General features: G+C 27.1%; 5 protein-coding genes across 10 annotated transcripts; 3 read left to right on the top strand and 2 right to left on the bottom strand.

The window, feature by feature from the left end:
• Nucleotides 1-1,845: 1,845 nt before the first annotated feature.
• Nucleotides 1,846-3,913, bottom strand: LOC122516080 (maternal B9.10 protein-like). 3 transcript variants are annotated; one of them, XM_043633633.1, is made up of 3 exons: nt 3,796-3,913; nt 2,325-3,004; nt 1,846-2,239 (listed from the first exon to the last, which is right to left on the bottom strand). In XM_043633633.1, exons 2-3 carry the CDS (start codon nt 2,766-2,768, stop codon nt 1,889-1,891), a joined length of 795 nt encoding a protein of 264 aa, XP_043489568.1. In that variant the 5' UTR covers nt 2,769-3,004; nt 3,796-3,913; the 3' UTR covers nt 1,846-1,888. The 3 variants fall into 3 exon arrangements, with proteins under 3 accessions (XP_043489568.1, XP_043489569.1, XP_043489571.1); XM_043633634.1 differs by lacking the exon at nt 3,796-3,913 and adding an exon at nt 3,539-3,708; XM_043633636.1 differs by lacking the exon at nt 3,796-3,913 and adding an exon at nt 3,528-3,708.
• Nucleotides 3,914-4,369: 456 nt separating this feature from the next.
• On the top strand, nt 4,370-7,623 carry LOC122516081. Of its 2 annotated transcripts, none has more exons than XM_043633637.1 (9): nt 4,370-4,804; nt 4,885-5,042; nt 5,112-5,402; nt 5,473-5,528; nt 5,615-5,990; nt 6,337-6,487; nt 6,568-6,703; nt 6,780-7,357; nt 7,428-7,623. In XM_043633637.1, the coding sequence occupies exons 1-9, from the start codon at nt 4,724-4,726 to the stop codon at nt 7,524-7,526; spliced, it is 1,926 nt and encodes a 641-aa protein (XP_043489572.1). In that variant the 5' UTR covers nt 4,370-4,723; the 3' UTR covers nt 7,527-7,623. The 2 variants fall into 2 exon arrangements, with proteins under 2 accessions (XP_043489572.1, XP_043489573.1); XM_043633638.1 differs by having other exon boundaries at nt 6,783-7,357.
• Nucleotides 7,624-7,850: 227 nt separating this feature from the next.
• Nucleotides 7,851-12,487, top strand: LOC122516082 (egalitarian protein homolog). Of its 2 annotated transcripts, XM_043633639.1 has the most exons (7): nt 7,851-8,432; nt 8,842-8,986; nt 9,076-10,552; nt 10,636-10,716; nt 10,789-11,033; nt 11,105-11,490; nt 11,609-12,487. In XM_043633639.1, exons 3-7 carry the CDS (start codon nt 9,146-9,148, stop codon nt 11,974-11,976), a joined length of 2,487 nt encoding a protein of 828 aa, XP_043489574.1. In that variant the 5' UTR covers nt 7,851-8,432; nt 8,842-8,986; nt 9,076-9,145; the 3' UTR covers nt 11,977-12,487. The 2 variants fall into 2 exon arrangements, with proteins under 2 accessions (XP_043489574.1, XP_043489575.1); XM_043633640.1 differs by lacking the exon at nt 8,842-8,986.
• Nucleotides 12,488-12,672: 185 nt separating this feature from the next.
• On the bottom strand, nt 12,673-15,759 carry LOC122516086 (methionyl-tRNA formyltransferase, mitochondrial). 2 transcript variants are annotated; one of them, XM_043633646.1, is made up of 7 exons: nt 15,425-15,759; nt 15,058-15,255; nt 14,819-14,941; nt 13,927-14,105; nt 13,516-13,710; nt 13,207-13,422; nt 12,673-13,131 (listed from the first exon to the last, which is right to left on the bottom strand). In XM_043633646.1, exons 1-6 carry the CDS (start codon nt 15,613-15,615, stop codon nt 13,253-13,255), a joined length of 1,056 nt encoding a protein of 351 aa, XP_043489581.1. In that variant the 5' UTR covers nt 15,616-15,759; the 3' UTR covers nt 12,673-13,131; nt 13,207-13,252. The 2 variants fall into 2 exon arrangements, with proteins under 2 accessions (XP_043489581.1, XP_043489582.1); XM_043633647.1 differs by having other exon boundaries at nt 15,441-15,531.
• A 235-nt stretch (nt 15,760-15,994) lies between these two features.
• On the top strand, nt 15,995-19,539 carry LOC122516091 (general transcriptional corepressor trfA). The gene is made up of 7 exons (XM_043633655.1): nt 15,995-16,326; nt 16,445-16,570; nt 16,759-16,929; nt 17,587-18,001; nt 18,078-18,508; nt 18,580-18,678; nt 18,791-19,539. Exons 3-7 carry the CDS (start codon nt 16,791-16,793, stop codon nt 19,534-19,536), a joined length of 1,830 nt encoding a protein of 609 aa, XP_043489590.1. The 5' UTR covers nt 15,995-16,326; nt 16,445-16,570; nt 16,759-16,790; the 3' UTR covers nt 19,537-19,539.
• Nucleotides 19,540-21,120: the final 1,581 nt, after the last annotated feature.

Raw genomic sequence — 21,120 nt, forward strand, 5'->3', positions numbered from 1 at the left:
ATGATAAATTTGTATAGTATACTGTGTGTGTGTTTGTGTGTGTGTGTGTGCAACAATAATAATCTGATTTGTGCCTAAGTTAGCGAAGAATAAGAAGAAAGAAAGAAAATGTGAAAATAAAATAAGAAATGAAATTGACTATTAAATAAATTTGCGGTCAAAGAAGATATTATTCCATAAACTTGATATAATTTAAAAAATAAAACATACAATTTAAATCAATAATAAATTTTGACAACTATTCAACAATGATATATTGTCCAATTACGAAACTAAAAAGAAAATATTGCACTTTAATTAAACATTGCGATACTAAAAATATTTATCGTTATTAGATGTATTAAATCTGCTATTTGCATTGGCAGAGATTACAGCAAACGTATAAGCTTAAATAACTATAAGATACTAATATGTGTGATGAATTGTCTACAATATACATGTTTAAATGTACATTACACATTGTTAATTAGAGGTCACATTGAATTTGCATTAATATTATAATATTTAGAATCAAACATTAATACATTAATGCAAATCGATGCACATTTATAAATTACAAATGAATGAAAAAGAGACTTTAATCCGTTTATACCACCAAAAAGAAGCATACGCGAAAGTAAGAGATTAATTTCTCGTAATCGTATGTAACAGGTATAATATTCGTGCAGTATTTTATCTTTTAAACATAAAACAGAAATTCAGATATCGCTCTAATTAAATAACATGAAAAAATAAATTAAACAATCGTAAATATTCATTGCATTTTTGTAACTTAATAAAATCCATTTCCTTTACTTTTAAAAACAAAAATGTTGTGCATGGACGCATATACTCGAATACGCCTACACATCATACATTTTAAAATAACAGTTTCCACTAAGCGCATTTTTAAATGACCTTTCAAAGACTCCTCTTTTTTAAACCATTATTATCGATATTCCAATATATATATATATATATATATATATATATATATATATATATATAAATATATATATATAACTTTTGAATTTTTGAAAAGAAAGAGAACGAAAGTAGAATCTCATATCTCCACGTACAATAATTAAAATTTATATTTAATGTAATATTTATGATCAGTATAAAAGAAAAGAAACGCGGGATGCAAAAAGAAACAAAATCGTGCTCAGCCGTAATAAATTGCACGAATAATTTATCTGTGACTTTGACATTCATTTCAAATACATATACACAAGTCAATACTGCTTCATATATAAAGATGACTTACTTTACCTATATTTCTTGCATTAAAAGTTCCTCTCTTGTTTTCTTTTTATTTATATATATAAAAAACCAATCCGATAAGAAATCGTCGCTAATGGCATTGAACGTTCATTGCCTCTTTTCATCATATACGGATGTACAAATTAATACATTCTATTTTAAATTCCCCCAATAGACTAGTGTTTTTTTACAAGCAACCTTGCATCCGGAGTTAAATATCTATTATTTGGATTAATTATAATATGTATATAAACATGTAATAATACAACATCTCTTGTCATAAAAAATCGTAAGCCTTAGTCTTGATTCGAACAAGGTCATTTGTAATTACAGAATGAATCATTTTCATCACCGATAAATAAAGAAATCTATTCCTAATAATTAATAAAAAATATAATTAGATTAGCCCCCATAGATATATGCTTTGATACATAAGAAAAGGCGGTTAAAATACTACACAATTACAAAGATAAAATAGAATGAAAGATACAAAAAAAGAAATAACCATTCTCCATAGTTTTCGAAAAATAAAAAGAACAAAAATAATAATAATAATAATAATAATAATAATAATAATAATAATAATAATAATAATAATAATAATAAAGGAACAGATTTCTTATATTTATATTTGCATCAAATTTGTTTATACTTTAAGAGTAGCTTTCGGAGACCAGTGATGAAAACGGGTTGGGCCAGCGGGATAAGAAGTAGGAATCCATTTGTTTCCCCGATGGCCCATGAAGGGAGGTGGAGATGGGCCACTCAAAAAATGAGGTGGCACGATATTATACCACGGTTGAGTAATTGGATGGGGTCCATAACCCATGCCAAAGGAGTGACCAAACCAAGTACGATTTCTGTTAACATGGAGTCTGGGACTGTTCAAATTGCGCTTCCTACCTGTACCAGTACTGTTATGATGTTGATTTTGATTCGCAGAGCTCAAAGGTTTAACTTCATGTTGTTCTTCCATAGTAGGAACTAATGGGGTTTTCTGTAAAACATTTTATATGCAATTATTTCTTTATTTACACCAAAAAGAGCATATAAATATCTAAATGTATAGTTCTTATATTTACCAGCATTTTTGTTTGCCTCTCGGATTGTTTATTTTCTTTTTCTGCTTGATGGTCTCTTTGAAAAATTGGTACGGTATTTTCTTTATCGTCGAATGATGCCAATGTGCAATATGATCCCTTACTTTCTCCAAAACGACAACAAACTTCGTTAGGATCAACCCAAAGTGTAAGCTCTACTGGGAGAGACAAATCTTCGTACTTAACTCCAGCAGCATTAGCCGCACTCTCCAATGTTGCATCCCTTCTATTATGCCCATTAACACGTATGCAACGATAACCTTGACCTTTGAATGGCTTATCCGGGAACCAATGATTTTTAAAACGTTCCGTCAACAATTCAACTAAATGTCGCTTGAAACATTCCAATTGATCGGGACTAAATTTTTCGTTTTTTTCTATCAGCTGTACTAAGAACAGTACTGCTGCTGTAATTTCGTTGCGCATGATACCAATATTGAGTGATAAACTTATAAATTGCGGACTTGTTCCTCTTCTGATAAGTTGAGACAAGATTTTTGTAAACTAAAGTACCATTCAAGAAAGCCGATATGGAGTACATAGAGCCCTTTTGCGACGTTACAACGTTTGAGTGTTTCAAGATCTATGTTTCCTTTTTGTTATAATTATAAACACCTTCACTGATTTTTTTTTCCTTGCATTTAAATTTTTTTAACGTTGACCTGAAAACAAACAGAAACAACTTATATTAGTATCGTACTCTTCAATGTTTTTTTTCTTTCAATATCTCTAATTCTTGCAACATATACAAATGAGGTCATAGTAAAGTAACTCTTCGATTTAAATAAACATTAAAAAATACTATCAAATAAAAATATTAATGCAATAAAAAGATCATTCTAAAAATGAATATTCATACAAATCAAAGTTATCTCCACTATGCTGTTAAATCCATCTTACAGATAAACGTTAACTAATATTAGACATTATTAACATATCTCAAGTGCATTTATAATTAGCTTCGTAATATTAATAATATAGAAATAAATCTGGATTAAGATTAATAGCACATTGAAAGCGAACTACATAACAATATGTTATGCATACAACAGTTGGACTATGATATTTCGTTTAAAAGGTTAGGAATATTTCGTAAATAAATACGAGAAAAAAATATTTATAATCAGGATAATAATAATAATAATAATTATACGTTTCTAAGTTATAATCTTAATTTCTACATACGAATAGCCTACGTTTGGTAAAAATTGAGAAAAGTTTAGTTTTTTTTTCAACCAACGAGCAATTTATGCCAGCTCATTCTTATGCCAAGGGAACGTGTGGCAAGCAGCAGATACATGTATTTCTAACATCACTATTTTCAAACTTCTCAGATAAACGATTAATATTCGATACTAATCACTATTCATGTCTAACATGTTGGAACAACATACTCATACTTATTATTATTATTATTATAATGATTATAATAGTAATATTAAATTAATCTTACGAATTAAATAAGGAATAAAAGCCCGTATTTCTGGCTAAACTACTACGTCCTCTCCCTCTTTAAATAAACGTACTCGACCCAACACGTGTTACGTTGCATTCAAGTCCATAAACCATACAAATTTAAGATAGACATCTATCTTAAATATATTCACAAATATACTCATTTAATTATCAAAAAATCTAATTTTCTATTATTATTATCTTATTTTATTTTTAAGCATAGATAAATCTATCTTTATTATTATTATTATTATTATTATTATTATTATTATTATTATCATTATTATTTTATTTTCAAACATTCTATATATTTATATTTAATTAAGAAATATTTCTTTAAATACAAAAGTTGAAAACAATTAGAATAAATTTAAATGCTAAGTCAATCAGTTTTACATAAGAATTTAAAACTACTATATATATATATATATATATATTCGTAATATATATTATAATTAAAATTCTTTTTAAAAACATTTAAACCATAATTATTAATTTAAAATCATTTAAACGAGTTCATTTTATTTTAATCATGTAAAGAATTGATAAATTTATTCTGAAAAAATAAAATTTATAAAAAAGATTAATACTCAAAAATTTAAGTAGGGATAAAGAAAAAATAAAAATATCCGAAATTAACAAACATTGAACGCGGCATAGTTTGAGAAGTCCAAACACGTGATTACGATTTAATCTTGAAAAATAAATAAATCAAATGCAAATTATCTACGCTATTATATTTGTTGTGTAATAATAATAATAGTCTTGGTATTTAATTATATCATATATATTCGTACATTAATATCAATATATTCTTAACCTTTGTTTTGTTACAAGTATTATTTACTAATTTACCAATAAAGATAATATTTAAAAAGAAATGAAAGAATAATAATATAAGTTAAAAAATTATAAGTTAGACTAAAATGGTTAACCTAGAAGATATTAGTCGCCAGCTTGTGAAATCATCAAAAAACTTTTCAAGTTGGAACTTTCCGCTTTCAGAAGTATGTATAAGTTTAAGATTAATCTTTAATGGATTCTTTCCAAATGATCTATTACAAATTATATTATTACTATGTTCCAGATTCTAACAGAATATTATTCTTTACTCGAAGGAAACTGCGATGTTAATTTTGGAGAGGCTGCATTAATCCTTCAAAATTCTGTTAACATTTTCACGCATAGGGTTGAATGTCTTTTCAATGAAACTGTAGATTTAAATGAAACTTTTATTGATTATGAGTACGTATTTTTATTTAAATCGCTATACTCAATAGTAATAAAAGTAGATAATAAACTTTAGTTTTATAGTTCGGAGAAAGATGCTGATGCGAATGAAAGTTCTAAGCGCAACAAAATAATAAATAATAAAAGAATTTTGAATAAAAATTCAATCAATTTTGATGACTTTAAATTATGCAATTTGTCGGATAATATTGGAAAGAATATTAATACAAAGAATAAATTTAACGTTGAAAAACCAGTGAAATTGTTAACACGACGGTTTGTTCAATTGGAAAATATTATTGAAAATCCTGTAGATAATGCGATAGAAATAATTGATATTCATGGGGATATTATAGGAAAAAAATATGATTTCAGGTATGATAATACAGTAAAAGTATATTAAACATTTATTTATATGTTTTTAATCATGAATTTATGTATTCAGATGTAATCAATATTTGAGTATGAACGGTCTACTGATAGATGAACCTACCCCGGATGGTAAATTTATATTCTTAATTATCTCTCTCTCTCTCTCTCTTATAAGAGAAAGTAATTAAATAATTATTTTAATTAATTTCTTTTAGATTTTAAAATAATGGACAATGATAACTCTGCTACTTCGGGATATTGTTCGAATATGTCGATATTTGATAGCTTTTATAATTCTAATAATCCGATTGATACAACTAATATAACCACCAACAATAACACAGAAACTTTAACAAATTGTTCTTTATCACCATTAGAAGAACTCGCTGATTATTCGGTCAATATGGATGACTTCAATGAAACAGACGATACAATTTGTGAAAAAGAACAGACTACAAATATTGCTGAGAAAAAAGAGTCGCAGGATAATTCTAAAACTAATAAACAATTATTTAATGATTGTGATACTAATATGAATAACATGGATAATATGTGCAATATTTCTAATAAAAGTCAACCTTCTAGCAGAAGGTATAAATAATTTTTATGAAGATGATATTAAGGGGGAAAGACCATTTAGAAGGCTGGAAATTAGCTGTTTTTTAAGATTTGCTTAAAAATAAAAAGGGTTGTCTTACATTATTACAACTTTGTACACTTTTTATTTCACATTTTGACTAAAAATATATTTTTTTTCTCATTCTCTAAAATGCTAACAGTTTTGCAACTCGCATTGTGACCTTTCGAGCTGTATATTTGTCATTTCAAATTTAAAAAGAAAAAAAATATATTTTTAGTTAAAATGTAAAATAAAAAGTGTACAAAGTTGTAATAATATCATATAATCCTTTTTATTTAAAAAAAAATATAATTTTAGAATAAAAGAAATAAAATTTCCAACTAATATGAAGAAAACGTATAATTCAAAAATGTGGGAACCGATATCCCTTACACATAATATTTCAATAAAAAAGAAACGTATCGATCTACTAAATTCAACTTCTTCGATAATTTTGAAGACTGAACGTGTAAGTTTAATATCAATCTGATTTAACTGTTATTACTCTACAGATTTATAAAAACTAATTTCTATTTTTACATTTTACAGAAAAAAAAGAAAATAATTTCGCAAATGCACAAAAACGAATGCGTGGTAAATTTTCTTTTGAAAGAATCTAAAATGTTGCAAGACAAATATTCTACTCAGAAATCCAAAAAACAATTACTACCACAATTCAGATCAGGCAAGAAATTTATATTATCAATTTTTTTTTAAATACGACGATGGTTATTTAAGTTATTATTATTAATTTTTTTTAGAAGAAGTTGATGAAATACAAAAGGTTTTCAAGGATTGTTTCAAAAACACAGAAAGCTTAAATTCTTTCGATGATCAAGTAATAAATGCAACAACGAATGATTTGAGAATGAGAACGAATTCGATCGAAGATGATTCTTTTTCAGATGATACATTTTATGAAGATTCTGGTATATTAACATATACATCGAGCATACCCGATTGCGATATCAGTCCAGTTTCTTCAACTGATTTAAAAGTTTCGAGAATGGATAGCATTTCCTCCCAAATTGATTTGCAACTTTCTTTACCAAATTATGAAAGACTGATCGAAGATAAAATGAAAGAACTATTTGAAGATTCGGATATTAAGACTGAACTTGATCATAAAATAATTAAATGGCATCAATCGATGCAATTGAAACTTGCCGAAGTCGAACAAAGGCCAATATTTTGTATACAAAACTATGCATCTCAAATAATGAAAAAATTGAACGATAAAATTCAGACTAATAAAAATCAGAACATCTCTTTCGATGATATTGTTAAAGACGAGCAAAGCTACGACGTAGCTAGATATTTTCTAGCATTATTACAACTGGTACGTATAGTAAATTTAATTAAAAGAAAGCATAAATATAAACTTTTAATAATGAATAATTTCTTTGTAGGCCAATACTTACAACGTGGATTTAAAAAAGAACAAAACTATCGACGAACGTATAGAAATCGTATTACTCGATACGAGTAGTAAAGATGCTCCAAATTAAATTTAAAAGTATCTAAAAAGATCTACTAATCAGATGTTAACCAAAGATATAAACCAGTGCTGTTAGGTATAATAATAATAATATAAAATAAGGGAAAGAGAGAAAAAATTTTTGTGTGTAAATAATATAATAGACAAAAAATATTTTTTTCATAGAGTTATTTTTACATTTAACTTACAAAACTAATGAATTGTAAAAATGAATGGTAATTATTTCTCCATAAATTTTTGTAATTAATATAATAATATTAAGAAATGTTAAAAGTCATAAAAAAAACAATGTCTAATTGTAAGAAGTATTTTCTTATCCTGTATTTAAAATAATCTAATATCAACTAGTACGTACTGCTATAATGTGAATAAGATATCGTGTGTAGACGCGTGACTTTAAGAAAGACAAAAAAGGGGTGTCGTAATCAACAATGCTCCTAGTGTTACATTTAAAGTTTACGTATCAATTGATATCGCGTATTACCTTACGGTTGATTACAATGTTTCGAAGAGCACGCGCCAATAAATATTTGTACCCTTACGCAACGACAGGTGGCGATAATCTCGAAAAAATACAACGGTGATCATTCGTGGTTGTGTATATGTCTTCTTGTAAAATCAACTGAAGTACAATCTAGAAAATATGTATCCATTGTTCTCGGATAATAATTGGTGATATGTAATAATTGTTTCCTAAAGTGCCTATTATTGTTATATTTGTTGTTATTTAATATTTATAATAATATTATGTTTTTATTAGCAAACTAAATTATTAAAATTTAATATTATTTATTTTGTTTGTTAATTATTGATAAAATTCCATTGAAATGTGTTGACCTAGAAATATTTAGATTTCATTTATTCAAATATGTCGAATATTTAATGAAGAGGACTTAATGTTCTTCGGCCATCGATGGTAAATACTTTCATAATTTACATCATACGAGATAACAATGACTAATGAGCTCCTGCATTATTATAGATTGTTATTGTAATATGTTTTCCATATCACTTGCGTTGAAATATTTTCAACCAAGATCTAATCGTACCCAACGTAGATTTGACAATATTGTTAACAATATAGAAATATTGATTTGCATAATTAAATAACGTGTTAAGAGGATATTAAATAATATAGAGAGTAGTATATGTTCTTGGAAAAATTTTAGTAACGCATTTAATTAGCTTATCTTTTAAAGCGTATGGTTTTATTAATATTTGTATGAGATATTACGTACAAGTAATTAATGAAATTTCCTTTTATTAATCGTAATTTAATTAATTAATGCTTTTATTATAACACATAATATTGTATTTATGTGCAGGATCCTGTTTGCGCTATCGATATTAGCAATGCATCTATTCACTCATATCAATCGTCATGCATATCTGTTTTAAGGATATAAGAAACCTTATTTTCTATGCTTGATTATGCATTTTTGTTGTTACCGTTGTCATTTGAATACAATGGTAAATAAGTAACTTTATTTGTCGTTTAAAATAATATCATTCTTTTTTTTCTTATACACAATGTGAAATAACATTTAAATATTTGTTAGGATATTTTATGACAGTGCCATCAAGTACGAATGATTAAAGGAATTTTTTACAATAATACAAACTTACGAAATGGATAGTTCTGAATACGAGATGGCCAGAAATATGACTCTTTTATTCTTCTTCGAACGTTTGATGGATAAAGGCGGACCACGAACGCTACATGATTTAAGTTGTCAATTTGGAGCTAAAGGATTCACCAAGGAAATGCGTCAAATAGCTGGTGGTTCTCAGAGTGGCCTTAAAAAATTTTTATCTCAGCATCCATCGCTTTTTATTATTAATGGTGATTATGTTACTGTTAATACTTTTCAATCCATAATCGAAGAAGACAATGGATCCAAATTAAGCGGAACTCGTGATTATGCGAGAGAAGCGGTAGAATATTTTTCTAATAAATTGATGCAGTATGGAGTAGGAACTGAGGTACCAATAACTAGCTTACTTGGACATCGTTCTCAAGCATCTCCAGAAGTAAGACACATTTCTGGTCAACGCTATAAAGAATTTAGAGATTTTCTCTTGAAGTATCCCAGTGCCTTTGTAGTTACGGAAGATAATGTAATGTTAAAACAATATGAAGGAATGAAAGTAAAATTATTTGTTGAATTGGAACCTGATACACCTATTGATCCAGAAGTAACTGCTAAATTGTTACAATTTTTTGCTCAATGCATAGAAGAGAAAGGTCCAATTTTTATAGATCAGTTATTTAATTTGGTTAATGAAAAATTTTGCCCAGGAAATTGGACGTCGATATTTAAAACAGTAAGGGATTTATCAACGTTTGTAAAAATGTTTCCCGATACATTTCACGTTCAAAGCAATCTTGTAACATTATTAGAACGTGGAAAGTCTTCAACGATAGAAACAGATACAAAAAATAAACCTACTCAATTGACACGAAATCGAGGTAATAATGTTAATCGAGTGAACGCAGTACAACCAATGACACAATCAAATACTACGCAAACAGGTTCTCAGACAGTAAATTCAGAAAATGTTGTATGTAACAACAACATTGAAAATAATACATCTCAAAATGTGTCTCCTACACCTGTCGAGTCTAACAATAATTGTCCTTTAGTAAGTTTACAGCAACAAACGCTTAAACAAAGAATAAATACACTTGTAATGAAGACGTTAGCCGATAACACGGATAAAGATCGTAGTTTACAAAGTATTCAAAAAGGTGATGCATGGAAATTAAAAGTATTACAACAGACGAGGGTAATTGTAAACCCTAAAGAAAGTTTACAGATTGTAGAGGATATAATCAATCCTCGGAAAGCACGTGCTGATAATAATGTTATTTCCTTTGATTGCGAAGGAATTAATTTGGGTGCTAAGGGACAATTAACTCTTATACAAATTGGAACTATGACTGGACAAGCTTATGTCTTTGATTTATTTACATGTCCAACTCTCATGCAAGCTGGTGGACTCCAAAAACTTTTAGAAAGTGATAAAGTTATCAAGGTGAGCTTATTTAAACAATTTATATTCTATATAAATACTGTGAAAATATATCTTATATATATAAAATTATTTTATTTTTTTAGGTGATACACGACTGTAAAAACGATAGCGTTAATTTATATAATCAATTTAATGTAACGCTGAATAATGTGTTTGATACGCAGGTATGTAAATATATCCTTTTATATATATCAAAATAATATTTGATTATTAAAATAATTTATATGTTTATATAGGCTGCACATGCTGTAATTCAATTCCAAGAAACAGGAAAACCTGTGTACAAAGTGAAAAATGTCAATTTAAATATCTTATGCGATCACTATGGAGCACAATCCAATCCTTTGAAGGAACAATTAAAAAATATTTATCGCAAGGACCAAAGATACTGGTCTCGTCGGCCTATGACTAGAGATATGTTGATTTATGCTAGTAGTGATGTTCTCAGTCTTGTACCTCGAGTGTATCTTTCTACATCCAGGTAAATTATGCATTTATTATGATTGATAAAACTAAGAGAAAAATTAATTTCTTGTTTATATTATTTTGTAGGTTGATCAAGCCAGAGTTTCAAAGTCTGTTTACGGAATTATGCGAAGAACAAGTTCTGATGCATATTAAACCATTAGAAGTAAAGGCTCGTAAAAAACAAAGAAAAGTAGAGACAGAAGTAGCAGATTTAAAAAAAAAGATGGAAGAGGCAACATATAAAAATATAGTATTAAGTAACCGAGAAATTCGTCTTCTTCGTTACTTAGACCTTACAGAGGAAGAAAAGGAGAAATTAAAAGGCAATTACAAGGTCGCTAAAAAATTAGAAAAATTAGAGAATATGGGTCAAGAAAAGGGTTATAGCAGCGACGAGGATGATGAGGATAAAATGGAGGATACGGATTATCATAGCATGGAGAGTTATACTTCGGAGAATTCGCATTCTGGTATATTTTATAATATTGAAATAACAAAAGTTTGCATTGCGAAGACTGTGCAAATACAGCTGCGTTACATCTAATGTTTTCTATCTGTCAGATGATTAAATCATGATTGATGTTGTAGGTGGAATATTGTCACCGAGAAATTCCGAGACTCCAAGTTTAACCGAATCTATGCAAATGGTCGATGAAATCCTATCGGATGCACGAATGGATAGGTTGGAAAAAATCGAAAAATTAGAAGCAATACTTTCAGCTGTGACAACATCTTCGAACGATCAATTATCGCCAAATAGTACAGAGATTTCTCCAAGACAATGTGTTTGTAAATGTCTAAACGATAAAGTTGATAATAGCCCAACGAAAGAAAACAAGGAATTGGTTAATACTGCCTGCCAAACGCTTAGTACAGGTGATATTGCGATAACTAGAGTATTTGTCACTGAAGAGGAAAAAGAACGAGTAAGATTACAGAATTCGCCAAAAAAATAGATTTTAAAGCGAGCAAACTGCTGCTGCTTTTTTTAATAATAAATAAGCAGCTAAAAATATATACGTTGCCATTAATAGGTTCTTTTATAAATATTTAACGAAAACTGAGAAAGAAAAAGAGAGAGAGAGAGCAATGAAACAATATGGATCATCTCTATTTTGTGAACTTCATAACTAATACTATTGTTAACAACGATGAACAACGACTCGGTTCATTGTAAATACATTTTTCCTTTTTTTTTGTTTTTTATACATAATTCTGGACATTTTTCCAAATCTGAAATATTATTATTATTAATATCAGATTTTGTTGTGGAAAAATGTATCCTATCATATCATTGAGAAGTGATAATGACGATAATGATTATGCTACTAAAAAGGGATTACCTTTCTTTACGATTAGTATAAGAAAGTAAATATAATCAAACAAAAGTAGCTACCTAATCGATCATCACTTTACTTTAGAAATGACGTTACGATTTAAAAATACAATACATTAATTAATCGCTTATACATTATTGTATAAATCTGACCATATGGCGTATTTATCGATAATTCTACTAACATGTCATATATTCTTTCCATTTTATGGGAAAAACATTTAACTGACATGATAGAGTGCGCACAGGATTAATCGGAGGCTGAAGAAAAGTATTACTAAACAAATAATTCTTGCAAATATTGAATATGCGTTTCTAACTAGAACGAATTATTTAATATTTTGTTTTATTTCTCTTCTTTTGTTATACCTTCAGTTCTCTCTCTGTGTTGATCGATAACAATTATATTGTATTTTTTAATGATTAACATATAGAATATTCTCCCACCCCTTATCAAACTTATTAAGGTATCATTTCTTATTTTTTCTTTTTGTTTTTAATTAAAAATTTAATCCAGCTTGACGAGATTCACGCTAGTCCTATTTCAATTGAGAAAAGCTTCTTCACTTTTTACAAATAATTTAATAATATTAAAAAAGTATATTCTTATGTGTTTCGTTTTGTTTTTATTTTTCTCAGCCGTTTTCAAGTGCCAAGAGAATAAAGAATGTGTTTAAAATATAAACGAACATGAATAATAATAAAAATAACAATAACTCCCCGTGTTCCATTTTGCAAAAAATAAACACGGTTAATCATATCTTCTTTATTGCATCTATAAAAAAAAAGAAGAAAGAAAAAAGAAATGAAATAATAATAAATAATAATAAATAATAATAATGATACTTACATAGTACGTGTATATTCCAAAGGTGTTGCAACTAATATAATATTTTTTATTGAAAAACAATTATCTTTTGCTTTTGACCAAGAATGAAGCCGTTGTTAAAATCATTGGCACTCATCAAACGATGTCCTGGAATACCTAACTTAGCGACGGAGATCCAACTATCATTTTTACATTTTACTATTAAAATTTTGTTAACTTTATCGAATGACGCAACACCTGAAAATTTTCATTAACATTATTATAATAGTAACAAATTAATAATTATGCGATTTTATTTTTTCGTTTGTTTCTTATTTTATGTTTTTTTACCTGGTATATTTGATTCTAAATTTGTTAAACGACTGGGTTTATCTATTTTTCGTATATCTAACAATTTAATCGTTTTATCGTGAAATTTTGTAGTTAATGGATATAATCCTATAAGAGCACGTTGTAGATTGTAAATATCTATAGCTGACATTTCATCCCATTTTATCAACGATATCTTCGGTGTAAGTTTGGGAGCTAAAAATAATTTAATGCATAATAATATACGTGGGTGGGGTGAAGAGTTTTGAGCCCAATATAGAAACAATTTTTTTTTGTTGGAAATAATCTTTCCGATTAAATTCACTTCTATTTAAAAAAAAAAATTAAAGTTCTTTTTTGAATAAGGCTAAAAACTTTTTGACTCACCTTTGTAGTTAAAAAAAAACAATTGTAAATAATATGTTTAACTACCATACGTTGCCTCCTTTTCGTTTTGAGGTCTTCCATTTGATAATATCGATGGTAATTTTTTAATTGTCTCGATTAGAAGATTTGCTCCTATTTTTGCTAGTTTAGAACGTAATTCTGGTAAAGTTTCATCTGGATGAATACTCGTTTGTTCCTGTGCTATTATCTCTCCAATATCAAATCTAAAAAACGATAAAAGATAAATAGTTAAAATTAAAACCACTTTAATATTTATTACACACATTATTTATATTTTATTATAATCGAAATTGTATATCCAAATCCTGAAAGATCACACATATCTTTAAAGTATTGCCATATACAAAGAAATATTAAAAATTATGAATTTGATTCTTTTTTTGAAAAAAAAAAAGAAAAAAAGAAAAGAGATAGAATATTAATCACTCAAGTCTCAAGCGGCATGATAGTGCTGTTCAGATTTCTTGTCAGAAAGTGCCACATTAGTAAAATGTAATGTAAAAGCGATACATTGTCACCCTGCTTGGCACTTGTTGACAGAATTTTTCTAGACTCCTGATTGTGAGACTTAAATGATTAATCTTATTTTATGAAATATTTCTTATAATACTTTATGTTACTAAAATTGAAATTGTATTAATTATAGTTACGAATGTGTTAACAATTATACTAATAGTTTGAATATTACAACGGCTCTTTCATTTCCATTTGTTTACTTCTTTAAATTAATAATCATTATAAGCTTAAAATTTTAACTCCTTCTTTTGAAAACAATAATGGCTCATACAAATAATATAATGCAATAAATAGTCGATAAGAAAACACAATATTTGAATGATCAATCTTTTTGTTTTCTATTTTCCTTTTTTCTTTTTATAAAAACAATGACTCTTATTTGTAATATAATGAAAATTACTTTGTTGGCAATATATTCATTATTGTAACACCTGTATGTGTATCTCCATTTTTTAAAGCATATGTAACCGGTGACGCTCCTCTCCACTTTGGTAATAAACTTCCATGAACGTTTAACATGCCTCTTAAAACATAATAAATAATGTACATTAATTTAATTAATTAAATAACTATTTATTCACAACAGAGCAAAGAAATTTAATTGATAATCATATAAATCCAAAATAAGAATGCACTTACAATGGAAATGAATTAATTATATGCTTTGGTATTAAATGCCCGAAGGAAACGACAACTCCTATATGAAAATCTTTTATATCAAATGTTATAGGCCAAGTTCTCATTGTAATTCCATGTTGCATTGCATAATTTATAAATTCATGTTTCTTATTTTTTTGTGTCGTAACAACTTCCAGTCGACATAGTGTTTTTAATTTGCTATACAATAAAAATATATCTACTGTCAATTCAATACCAGTAAAATAATGTAAATTGTTTAAAAGTAATTTTATTCAACATAATATCTGTTAGTATAATATTTATATTTTACATAGTATTATTTATAAAACAATGGAGAATAACGGTATATTTAAAATTAAAAACTAACTATTCTTCATGTAAACCTTTTAAACTTTCTAAAGAAAAATCATCAACTCCAAAAAATAATACACTCCATGGTCCTTCTTTGGGAACGGTGTGTACTTCTCTCTTAGAAAGTTTAAATATTTTGAATAAACTTCTTACTGTTTGTTTAAAATAACAAAATTTATGTTTCATTCTACAAGTTTTTATAAACATTATGCAGATTTAATTATTGTAAAATCTATTTATTAACATTTTTGATTAACATTCATACAGATATCACTTTGACCGTTATTAAGTACTAAACAGTTAGTTTTATTACGAATAGAATTCGCAATATATCGCTGCGCCATCTGAACATTATTATAGGCACTTTTACACGCAATAGTAATGCTTGATAACGTTATAAGCATATACAAAATTATAAAGATTTTCTTCTCGCTTTATTTCGACCACTTTTGAAACAGTTCGAATCATTTTTATCGACGATTAATCACCAATAGAATTTTTTGTCATACAATATAAGAAATTTAAAATCTTACAATAAATGAATGAACATAAATCGATTATAAATGAACCGTCTTAAAGTTGGTATTACATACTGCATAATAAACGACGTACATATTATACCTTTGTAATATACAATAATTGATTGGAGGATAAAGTGTTTTGACATGAGGTTATTTATACGAATTTATCGTTTAATAGCATAATATTGAAAATTTTATTTAATCTTGTAATTTAATATTGAAAATTTTTATCCATAAAGTTAGGTTATTTTCGACTAATTCATTTTCTTGATATTCTTACTTGAGAAATATAAGATGGAAGAGAAAATTATAACTCTTCCAGCTGTCGCTTTAAATACGCTGGAGCATTTATATCTAGACGAGTGAATTTGTTATTTATTTTACCTGCTAATATTAGGTAATGTATTATTAATATATTTTTTACTATTAGTACTATTACTATTAGTATAGTACTATTAATCTCTAGTTTAAGATAATGTAATTATTAAAGATATATTTATTTTTATTATTTTCAGGTTATCTTAAACATAGGTATTAATCATATATATTTATATGACAATTAAAATGAATAATTACAAACAAGATAGTGACACATATATTCTTAGTTTTTTATTATAAACTAGGAACTATATTAATAACGGGTATGGTATATTTTTTATTTTATTATATATATGAGTTGCCCTAGTTTCTTTTCACAAAATTTTACCTATTTTCACTTACAGAATATGACGGTAAAATTCTGTAGAAGAAAACTGGGACACCCTACATACGTTCAATATGTGAACAATTAAATGACATTTATTTATAATCTTTTTTATATTTTGTATAGATTTTTTAAATATCTAACAAGCATCTTTTAAAATGAGACGTGCAAGAATAAAAGCGGTGGCCACAGTACCAGTGCGTCGAAAGGCGTTACAAAGTGCAGTTAAAGATGAAACAAATAATTCTAACGATAATAAAACAAATGAAAATAAAGATAATGATAATAATATGAATAATGATATTCCTAAGAATATTAATAATCATGAGAATAATAATAGTGAAAATAATATTATTAACGATATTAACAAAAGTAATGATAATAATGTAAATAGTGATATTCCTAAGAATATCAATAATCATGAGAGTATTAATAATGAGAATAATACTACTAATGATATTAATAAAAACAACGACAGGAATGTAAATAATGATATTCAGGAGAATATTAATAATGAGAATATTAATAATGAGAATAATATTATTAATGCTATTAATATAAATAATGATAATAATGTTACTAATGATACTATTAATACTATTGATACTAATGATAATAAAGAGTTATTAAAAGATATTAACGAAGTTGATGTACTTGCAAGTGTTTCTAAACCGACCTGTGAATCGGATGAATCAAATATTAAAGAAATAACAATTGTAACCAAATCTCAAGAAACACAGAAAACATGTGTAATAAAGGAACAAAGCATTCAGCCTGAGTCGGTAGAGCAGATCACTCCACAAGTTACGGACCCTCCTGAATATTCTAATACAAATATAAATGGTAAGTTACTTTAAGTAGATAATTATTAAACAAAATATATTAATTATAATTTGAATTCAGTGTTAGAATCTCCCACGAAGACTGGACAGAATCGATCATTATTTATGAGACCCGTACCAAGATTAAATAACAATGGTCGAATAAGAAGTAACAGTATTCATGGTAGCGGAGCTAGTGCAAGCGAATCTGAAGATGATAGTAAGAGGGTAACTAATAATGCAACAAATAATAGAACGCGCAACGATTCTATATGTTCAGTTCAAAGTAACAAAGAAGTTTCTAATAACACACCGAGCAATACCGTTACTAAAACAAAAACTAGTCAGAAGAGACGTATATTGATATCAGAATCAGCAAGGAAGTTAGCAGAAGCTAGAAGAGAATTTTTATTAAAGCATGAAAACAAAACACCAGATAGAGCGAAGCTTACTATGTATGATTTAATATATTATAATCCTGTTGGCAATCCTATGAAAACATCTAATGAACCTGTTAAGAGTTCCACAAGAACGGAATCTACTTCTGAGTGAGTATAATTAATTTTGTTAATTTTAGGGAAAAATTATATTAAATACAGGATAAATTTTTTAATCGTATTTCAGAATCGAAAAGGAATTGGAAGAGGAAGAAGAGGAAGATGATCCTTCATCGATGCCAGTGCCACAAGTTAAAGTTGGTGCTGATGGGCAACTGGTAATAGATGAACAAAGTTTAGTAATAGAACAATCACATGCAAAAAAAAGTCGTGAACTGTTTGCCAAAAAAGCTATTGTCGATGATGACAATTATGGATCAGGCTTTTATAAAAGACGTCCAAAAGGAAAGGAATGGCCAAAATGGGAAACATTGAAATTCTACAAGGCATTAAATATTGTCGGTACAGATTTCTTATTAATGCAAACTCTATTTCCAAATAGAACACGACAAGAGATTAAATTGAAATATAAGAAGGAGGAAAGATTAAACAGAAGGTTAATCGAAAAGGCGTTAGAATTTCATCAAGAATTTAGTCCTGAAATGGAGGAAGATTTAGGTAAAATATATTTGAACAAAATTGATCGTTCTTAAAACATTTTCTAATGATTTTATATTTCCATTTTTTAGCTAAATTCGAAGCATCGATTCGACAACAATGTTCTACAGAAAAAGAAGTGGAAACGAAGAATAAAGAGAAAAAGAAATTAAAAAGGAGACAAGGATCCCGTACGTAACATTTTATTCCATAATATAATCTTTATTAAATTTTGACGAATTATTAAAAGAAGCATAAACATTTCTTATCTATCAAAACATAATAATAAATGTATCTCTGTAGGATTTGCAGCGAGAAGTGTAGGAGAAATTATAGCATCAGATGAAGATGATGTAATGGAATCAGAGATGGGAGAAATTCAATACAAGGATGTAGAAGCAAATAATAATCAGTTTTTACAGAAATCAAGAAAACGTTGTAAATTAAGTGTGAAAAAAACGCATGAAGTTGCAGCAACAACGTCAGCAATAACAACAACAACAACAACACTAACGAAAGAGAATGGTAAAACTTCAAGTTTAATATCCGATCAAGAATCAGATAGTGATGCTGAGATTTATCAAATCAGACCGACCAGATCTGGTAGAGTGCCAAAAGTTAGAAAATTGCAAGGTCCTGACGTAAATAACTTAGATAATATTGACACCGAGGAACAATTGGATAATACAGAAGAAACATTATTAGAAATTAAAGACGAGAAAACTATAATTAAATCTACAAATACCACTTCCAGCAACACCAATTTGACCAGTGTCAATAGTCAAGTAAATCCTGCTGTTATAACATCTGCTATTCCTAATATCAGTGAGGTAGAACCAGGTTCTTTAGTTATTTTATCTAATAAATCTCCAGAGGAAGGAAAAACGGTGTTGCAAGTTTATATGGTTAGTTCTAACTGTGATATAATCGATAATCAAGTTGAAAATAACATAGCTGTTACGGAAACAAATTCTTTGGAAGTCTTGACTATGACACCTAACGTTTCTTCAGATATTCAATCTGTCGCAGTGAAAAAAGAAAACGAATAGAAAGAGAAAGAAAGAGAAATTTGTATTATTAATTATTGCAGATTTCTTTTATTTTTTCTCTCAATCGAAAAGAGTAAAGAAATTTCATTTCTAAAAATTGAAATATCTTGTATAAAATGTATTAGTTCGTTATATATATATGTATATATATATATTATACGTTATTTAAGAATAGATTTTCTAATTGTATTAAAATAACGGGGCATTTACATATGTGTTTAGTTTCGATTATTTTAATATTTTTGTTTTTGACTGTTTAATAACGATTTTGTTTATGGATAAAATACAATTTTAAACGATAAACAGGTTTATTATATAGCATTGACTTTATAAGCATTTATACGTATATATATACATATATTTTATATTTATATATATATAGGGTCTTTCGCCTAACTCAACCACTTAAAATATTTCGTTTATTTCGTACGATAGGAAAAAATATTAGAGGAAAAAAATATTCTATTCAAAGGCACCGATCTATATCTATCCCTTTCACTATTGAAAGGACGAGTTTTTTTTTCAACGTCATTTTTTATATTTATACTGAAATATTCTTATAGCTTATAGCTTCATTTGCTGTCCTCCGAGCACTTACTAAAATTCCTGACAAACATTTGATGATATCTCGAATAAAAATACTTTGAGAAAAAAATTATTATTATATTAGTATTAACATTTCTTTTTATTGTACGAAATAAACGATATATTTAAGCTGGTCTAGTTAAGTGAAAGATAAAATATTCATTATATAGAAATGTTACTCAATTTTGAATATAATTTTTCATACACAAGCATTATTATTCTAGATTGGGCAATCATTTTTTCAATAATATGACGATACATATAATATTCAATATGATAAATTTATACAACATAAAATATGAATGATTGATCAAATAAGCATGTGTAAAATATTGTAAAAATTACTTTCTGAATTTGACTTGTTTTATATTTTTATTATTATTAGTTATTATTATTATTATTATTATTATTATTATTATTATTATTAATATGAATACTAATATTTTGAACTTCTTTCCTTTCTATAAAAAAGAAAAGGAGTAATTTTGCATAGATACGAACAATTTATATCATATTCAAACAATTTCATAATATGTATAAACTAACGTGTTATGTATTTTTTATCTTATCACTTTTCTGACATTGTATCTCGATAATAATATTAGTAAAAACTCGAGGTAAACTCTCGTAGACATTCTTTTGTATTAAATTATTTCTAACATAAATTGTAGTTACATATGTAGTTTAATATCGAATAGTTGTGTATAAATTACTTTTGATAAAAAGATTTCAAGCTCTAGAGTTTATTTTGATTAATTTTCTATATACTTACTGTATAAATATTTAAACGTGCAATTTATTTTTTATCATTCGATACTTGTATGCTTGAATAAACATTAGACAATATGATTCAAATGCTAACGAAATAACTATAGTAGAAGAAACAAACAAAGTAAAATGAAATGAAGGCTGCTATTTATTAAGTGAGTATATATTAATAAACATTTTTATTATTTTAAATAAATGGTTAGTTAGTTAATATTTATAATTAAATATATA

This window comes from Polistes fuscatus, unplaced genomic scaffold (assembly GCF_010416935.1).
Source record: "Polistes fuscatus isolate 324 unplaced genomic scaffold, CU_Pfus_HIC Scaffold2, whole genome shotgun sequence".
NCBI lineage: Eukaryota > Metazoa > Arthropoda > Insecta > Hymenoptera > Vespidae > Polistes > Polistes fuscatus.

What these genes read in the sequence shown, in the direction of transcription:
- LOC122516082 (XM_043633639.1), top strand. Translation starts at nt 9,146, where the DNA reads ATGGATAGTTCTGAATACGAGATGGCCAGAAATATGACTCTTTTATTC. An exon ending in ATAATGTGTTTGATACGCAG is followed by an intron (nt 10,717 to 10,788) that starts GTATGTAAATAT and finishes ATGTTTATATAG; the next exon opens with GCTGCACATGCTGTAATTCA. An exon ending in GTGTATCTTTCTACATCCAG is followed by an intron (nt 11,034 to 11,104) that starts GTAAATTATGCA and finishes ATTATTTTGTAG; the next exon opens with GTTGATCAAGCCAGAGTTTC.
- LOC122516091 (XM_043633655.1), top strand. Translation starts at nt 16,791, where the DNA reads ATGAGACGTGCAAGAATAAAAGCGGTGGCCACAGTACCAGTGCGTCGA. An exon ending in TGAAATGGAGGAAGATTTAG is followed by an intron (nt 18,509 to 18,579) that starts GTAAAATATATT and finishes TCCATTTTTTAG; the next exon opens with CTAAATTCGAAGCATCGATT. An exon ending in AAAAAGGAGACAAGGATCCC is followed by an intron (nt 18,679 to 18,790) that starts GTACGTAACATT and finishes GTATCTCTGTAG; the next exon opens with GATTTGCAGCGAGAAGTGTA.
- LOC122516081 (XM_043633637.1), top strand. Translation starts at nt 4,724, where the DNA reads ATGGTTAACCTAGAAGATATTAGTCGCCAGCTTGTGAAATCATCAAAA. An exon ending in GGAAAAAAATATGATTTCAG is followed by an intron (nt 5,403 to 5,472) that starts GTATGATAATAC and finishes TTATGTATTCAG; the next exon opens with ATGTAATCAATATTTGAGTA. An exon ending in AGTCAACCTTCTAGCAGAAG is followed by an intron (nt 5,991 to 6,336) that starts GTATAAATAATT and finishes ATATAATTTTAG; the next exon opens with AATAAAAGAAATAAAATTTC.
- LOC122516086 (XM_043633646.1), bottom strand. Translation starts at nt 15,615, where the DNA reads ATGTTTATAAAAACTTGTAGAATGAAACATAAATTTTGTTATTTTAAA. An exon ending in ATAATTAATTCATTTCCATT is followed by an intron (nt 14,942 to 15,057) that starts GTAAGTGCATTC and finishes TTATGTTTTAAG; the next exon opens with AGGCATGTTAAACGTTCATG. An exon ending in ATGAATATATTGCCAACAAA is followed by an intron (nt 14,106 to 14,818) that starts GTAATTTTCATT and finishes ATCGTTTTTTAG; the next exon opens with ATTTGATATTGGAGAGATAA.
- LOC122516080 (XM_043633633.1), bottom strand. Translation starts at nt 2,768, where the DNA reads ATGCGCAACGAAATTACAGCAGCAGTACTGTTCTTAGTACAGCTGATA. An exon ending in AGAGGCAAACAAAAATGCTG is followed by an intron (nt 2,240 to 2,324) that starts GTAAATATAAGA and finishes AATGTTTTACAG; the next exon opens with AAAACCCCATTAGTTCCTAC.